This window comes from Chelonoidis abingdonii, chromosome 1 (assembly GCF_003597395.2).
Source record: "Chelonoidis abingdonii isolate Lonesome George chromosome 1, CheloAbing_2.0, whole genome shotgun sequence".
NCBI lineage: Eukaryota > Metazoa > Chordata > Testudines > Testudinidae > Chelonoidis > Chelonoidis abingdonii.
The window spans coordinates 86,655,136-86,661,135 of NC_133769.1; the positions used below are offsets into that span (position 1 = coordinate 86,655,136).

Here is a 6,000-nt window from a genome sequence, read left to right on the forward strand (position 1 = left end):
GCGGAGATTTCCTTATATTACACACTTTCAGGATTCATGATATAGTATTAGTCGTGACTACCTGTTGGCTTAGGAAGAACAACATTAACCGAATTCAAGTTATGGCCACAAAGAAAAAAATATTACAAATATAGCTGTTTCAGTGACTGCAAAATGTGTGTAATTTTCTTCATTATTAACCAAACGTGTACAAATATCACACGCTTAAAAGCATAGAAGAAACCAATACATGCTTTAAATTAGCCATTTCAGAACATAATATCTCACTTTTTAAAGTTTTTACTCCTAGTATGTATTCATACAATCTAAGCATAAAATTATGGATAGTTATTAACTCCAGGGCAAGTCAGGAGTCTTCCTCATATTTTGTCAACTCAGCATAGGGCCCTACCAAATTCATGGTCCACTTTGGTCAATTTCATGGCCAGCTTTTTTTTTTTAAATTAGTCAATTTCAAGTTTTCGTTTGTTTACATCTGAAATTTCAGGTGTTCTAACCATGGAGGTCCCAACTAAAAAGGAGTCGGGGGTGGGTGTGTCCATAAAGCTATTGTAGGAAGATTGTGGGATTACCACTCTTACTTCTGCCCTGTTGCTGGCAGGAGTGCTGCCTTCAGAGCTAGCCAGCAACCCAGCTCTAAAGCCAGGACCATCACCAGCAGCAGCACAGAAAAGGGGTGGGTGGGTTACCATACGTCCAGTTTTCCCAGCAGCATGGATGGCTAACAGCTGGAGCTGCAGCCTCTCCATACAGGTGTGTGTGTGAGAGAGAGAGACAGTTCAAGCCACAGCCTCTCCGCATGGGGGAGGGGGACAGCTCAAGTCGCGCAGCTTCCTGCAGCTCGGACAGGTTCCCAGAGGTGGGTCTGACCCACCCCAGGAGTGGCCCATGGAGGAAGTCTTGTCTCTCCCCAGCCCCTGCTGGGACCAGCTGCACAGGGTAGGAGCTCCAGCTGGGCACCAGATTTCATGGTCTGTGATGCATTTTTCATTACCATGAATTTGGTAGGGCCCTAATCACATACCAGGAGCTGCTTCTAATATAACCCATGAATACAACTGTTTGTATAATTTTAACAATTTTCTGTTAAAGGGACACTGTGAACTTAATCATATGTTGTAAGCAAACATTTCTTTATCTATGTTACTAATAACAAAGAAAAAGAAAGGTTTTTAAAGTTCACACAGTCACTATGCCTCTTGTTTATATTTTGTATTTCCTTCTACTTAAACAATAAAAATGAATGAAATCAGTTTCATTTTTGCTCACAGTTAGTTCTAGTCTGAGTTCCAAAAACGACAAGGGAATGTTTATTTGCTTAAAAACAACTATCTTCGCTGAAATTTTTAAAATGTGGGAACATTTATATTTGCCTTAGATTGTATAAAAGATCATGTTAAATAAATTTATATTTTGGACCACATTTCCAACAACTGTGTAAGTTTTTCTAAAAAGTAGATCATTTCCCAAGATCAATTAAAAGAAACAACTAATGTTAATAATACCTAAAGTGAACAGCACCAGAAGTAAAGTTTCCCTGTTTTTTGCTGTTATCTTATTAATTCTTTGGGAAGTCATATTTCAGGCAGGAAACTATTCCTTGTAAACAGTAACTTTTAAATAAGCAAAGGGAAAAACTTTGATTGATTAGAAACTATGGCAGAAATACAGTCTGAGGAACAAGAAAAATCAGTCACCCCACACTTCAAACTACACCAATATGTACACACACATCCTTCCTCTCACAAATAACAAGGATTTATCATTGTTGCAATACATGTTCCTTACAAAGGAGTATTATTAGAACAACTTCAAAAGCCTTCAAACGCTTTCACAAATATGCTTGTGAGAACAGGCAATTTTCAAAACTGGTGTCAAATACCAAAGTTGTATAAGTGGTGAAAATAGCCATGACGAAGTTCTACATGACACTGACATTGCAAGAAAGTTATGTAGGAATGAGAGCACACCCTTTCAACTAGCTGGGTGACTCAACTCTATTCTGTACATCCCAATGCTGAACACTAAAGATGAAGGCATTCCCCTTGCACTTTGAACCAGTTATCCAACTCCAGTGGAAACCAAATGTTTTTGACAACCATGTTTGTCATCTATGTTTTGTTGCACATTAATATTGCATGGTCAACATCCATGTAAACCACAACCAACCTATTAGGGCTACAATATAGTAGCAAGGTAAATGACTGAGACTGTTTTTAAAGGCAGATGAGGAGGGCAGAAGGAGAGACAGGGTTCAGAATCAAATAGCACAAATTGATTTTTAAACCTATCTAAAGTTACACAGGAACCAATTCCTAAAATAGGAGACAGCTGGCTGGTAGTTTTTGATATCCTGGCTTGCATTTGTATTTCAATTGACTTTAGAGTTTATTTATTAATCAGAGTTCAGAGGGGAGTAGAATGGAAATATACTACCCAGGATTACTGTGGGTCTGAGTTACAGAATCCGTGTGACTTGAGTTTACTTTGACCTTCCATGAGTGTGTAAGCATATAATAGCTCAGAGAGCTTCAGAGGGAGATGTAAGAAATGTATGTTTAATAACACAAGACTTAGGAGAGTGAGTAATGTCTCCCAACCCCAGCAGACACACCTCCCTTGTTATTAACCCTCTCCTGACACTAGAACGGGCCTCCAGCCCAGCATGAGGCGGACACCACCTAACGCAGCTGAAGTCAGGTGGAGAGGAGCTGGGTCCGGGTCCTGGGCCTGCATCGCCCCGCTCCCTCTCTCCACTGGATTCCCTGGCCTCGGCCTGCGCCAGGCAGGGGGCAGAAACAATCCGGGGCACAAGAGGGGGCCCTGCCCACCCAGACTGTGTGTTGGGCGCGGGGAGAGACTGGGGCACTGCCTGGATCCTACCTGGCACTGGACGCTGGGGAGACGGGAGAGAGGAATCCCCCCCGGGCCGTACAGCCGGCCCCATGGGGGGGGGGGGGCGCGGAGGGCCCTGTCTAGCAGGGAACGTGCTTCCTCCTCCCGTTTCCCCCACGAAGGGGCAGGGCGGGGGCCCGCAGGCAGCCGGGCCTGGGGACGCAGCAGCGCGGGGCGAGGGCTGCCATGCGGCCACGCGCGCCGCCTGCCCCCTGCCCTGACCCGCCGCTGCCGCTGACAGCGGGAAGCGGAGCCGCCTCAAGACGCGGCTGTCCGCTGTCACTCGCTTACCCGCTGCAAAATCCGCCTCAACATGGCTACGGCGGCCCGGTCCCGCCGGCTGCCTGCGGATGCGGCGCCGGGGTGCGGGCACCCGCTCTCCGCGCAGCCCGGCCGCCGATGCGCTCGGTGACACCGGGCTGCCACCGGAGCAGAGACCGCACGCTGCGCAAGCAGAGCAGCGAGGCTCGGTGCGTGCGCCACCTCGCACTGACAGCAGCCTGAGGCGGGAACCGCCAGCTCCGGCCTGGGGGAGGGGCCTCTCCTCTGCCGGGGAGCGGCGACCTGTCCCGCAGGCTGGGCCGGGAGCGCCCCGACCTCCCGCGGGCCGCAGTCCGGGGAACCGGCGCTGAGCGGGGCCCGACGAGGCTGTGCCTCCAAGCCTAGGCCGCGCTACATCCACCCACCCCGCTTGGGTTTTCCTGCCCAGGCCCTGTGGGGGTGACCCCCCCCCATCGCTTCCTTCCGCCCCTACTGGGGATCAGGCTGTCGCCCCCCAGGACATTCAGCAACAACTAGCTGGGCAGGGCCAGACTGGACACGGCACTGCAGGTGCTTGCAGGGCTGGTGCTGCCCTGATAGGCCCAGACAGACCGGGGAGGTGGGCGAGGTCATCGCTTTTATTGGCCCCACCCACTTCTTCTGAGAGCCAGGCCGGAAGAGCTCTGTCAGCTCCAAACCCTGGCTCTCCCAGCAGCAGAAATGGGGCCAATACAAGCTATTAGCCAACCGACCCTGTCTGTCTAGTACTAAGGACATAGGACAAAAGGGGGAGTGAAGCTGGACAGGAAAGTGGCACCTGCTCGGAGCCTGCTCTCATTAACCCAGTTGGAGCTATTAATAAACTTCCTCTTTAAAACACTGGATCACAGGACCATACCTAGTATATCCATGGCTATAAAGGCTGTGTACACAGTGAAATAGTTACCCAAAACAGTACCATGAGGACATCCTGAATTGTTGCAGAGACTAGTGAGACAATCAACTATCCTGTGACTGGTGACTGAGGAATGAATTTTCTCACTTAAGCACAATTCAAAAAAGTTAAACATGCACTTAAATCTCATTCACTGAGATTTAAACTTGGGCCTAAGTGTTCAGTGACTGGGGATGTTTTTTCTGGGCCAAATCCTGGTCCTAATGGATTCAATGGCCGCTTGCCATTGACAAATGACATCATCGAGAGGCATTGCTCCTGAATTTCGGCAGGGACGCCTCTCGATGACGTCGCTTGTCGACGGCAAGCGGTGTCATCGAGAGGCGTCGCCGCCAAAATGCCACTGAACGGCAGGTGCTCCACTGCTGCAGTGGTCCTTCGGCTGGCGCCCGCCAGCCAAAAAAGTTGGGGACCACTGATATAATAAATGTTTTTACCTCCTGTGTTTTTCATTATTTTTAAACTGCTTCTTTAACATGGTTTGATAGTTACTTTTGAGAGCTAGGTTGTTATTTCCTTTTCTATATCTGTAAATAGTCCAGATTTTTTTTGTACTTGCAAATAAATTTGCTCTTCACTTATCTGATGATTGCTGTCTTTTATCTCTGAAGCAGCTAATGGGAAAGCAAGGAAATGTAATTCTAGTTTAACTGCTTCCATGCATACTGCTAAACACTTGAGAGAGAATTTGAGAAGTTACACCACAGTCCGGAGTCTGTTATTCAAGAAAAGTATTAATGTCATAGCACATTCTCTAGTTTGTAACTAATCTCTCTCAAATAAAATCTTCGTTGCAGTTGCCAATAGGCCTTTACCGGAGACAGTAAAACCTACAATGAAAGTTGAATTGCTGTCTTTACTGTAAAATTTTTGATGTTGCTTTAGTTACATTAGTAATACTCTGTCTCTTGCTCTGTATACAATACTGCTGTTCTCCCAGTCAGCAGCTTTGCAGCCAGTGAAAATGCTGTGGCATTCCATGATGTCACAGATGGGAGTGGGAGGGAAGTCTAGAATATTCTGTGTCTAACTTGTTATGGTTACTTCTCCTTGGGCCCAATCCTGCATAATGCTGAACACTAGGGTGATCATACATCCTATTTTGGCCAAGACAGTCCCTTTTTTAAGCCCTGTCTCAGCCATCCTGACTTTTTTTCCCAAAAGGAGGCATTTGTCCAGTTTGCTCTTGATGGTTTGATCAGTTGGCAAGAGCAAATGGGACAAATGCTCGCTTTTGTCAAAAAAGTAGGGTGTTGTGTGGAAGAAGGTGCCGGGGACAAGCGGAGATGCCAGCCCCTTGCAGCGGGGGAGGTAGGGCTGGGAGAGAGAGGAAGCGTTCCAGCATGCAAGGGCAACAGCCTTGCACCAGGGGGGTGGGGGAGAGGGGCCCACAGGGAGCAACCAGCAACAGCATTGTGGGGGGCCTCAGGTGAGCGGCTGGGGGCAGGGCTGGTGCAACCATTTAGGCGACACTGGCATTTGGGGGGCGCCATTTTCTTTGGCAGCAACCGCGGCGGATGGATCTTTAGGCGGAGGGAGCTGGGGCAGGAGAGGGCTGCCTGCAGCAAGTAAGGGGTGGGGGCGGCACGCAGGGGAAATCCCCACCCCAGCTTATCCCTGCCCCACCTCCTCCCCGAGCATGCCATGGCCGCTTCACTTCTCCTGCAGGAGAAGTGAAGCGGCCACCGCTCGGGGTGCTCGTACATGGAGCAGGGGTGAGCTGCCGCCGGGGGAGCTCCTCAGGGCGGAGGGGGGGAGCTGCCGTGGGGGAGGCGCCTCAGGGCAGAGGCGCGGAGGGGGAGGGCGCAAGGTAGAAGTTTCGCTTAGGGCGTGAAACATCCTTGCACCGGCCGTGGCTGGGGGTGTCCCATTTTCTCTTTGGGAAATCT

At 49.2% G+C, this 6,000-nt stretch overlaps 1 protein-coding gene across 6 annotated transcripts in view; it reads right to left on the minus strand.

Annotated features, from left to right (window-relative positions):
• EEA1 (early endosome antigen 1) overlaps positions 1-3,313 on the minus strand; it is a 158,981-nt gene extending 155,668 nt beyond the window's left edge. For 5 of the 6 annotated variants that reach the window (XR_004371641.2, XM_075066940.1, XM_032765120.2 and 2 more), the window contains exon 1: positions 3,187-3,272. Coding sequence is in view for 5 of the 6 variants with exons in the window: in XM_075066940.1 (XP_074923041.1) it covers positions 3,187-3,210 (24 nt within the window). In the remaining variant the exon portion in view is untranslated. Of the gene's footprint in view, positions 1-3,186 lie in introns of all 6 variants that reach the window. The other variant, XM_032765128.2, reaches the window with a different exon arrangement.
• Positions 3,314-6,000: the final 2,687 nt, after the last annotated feature.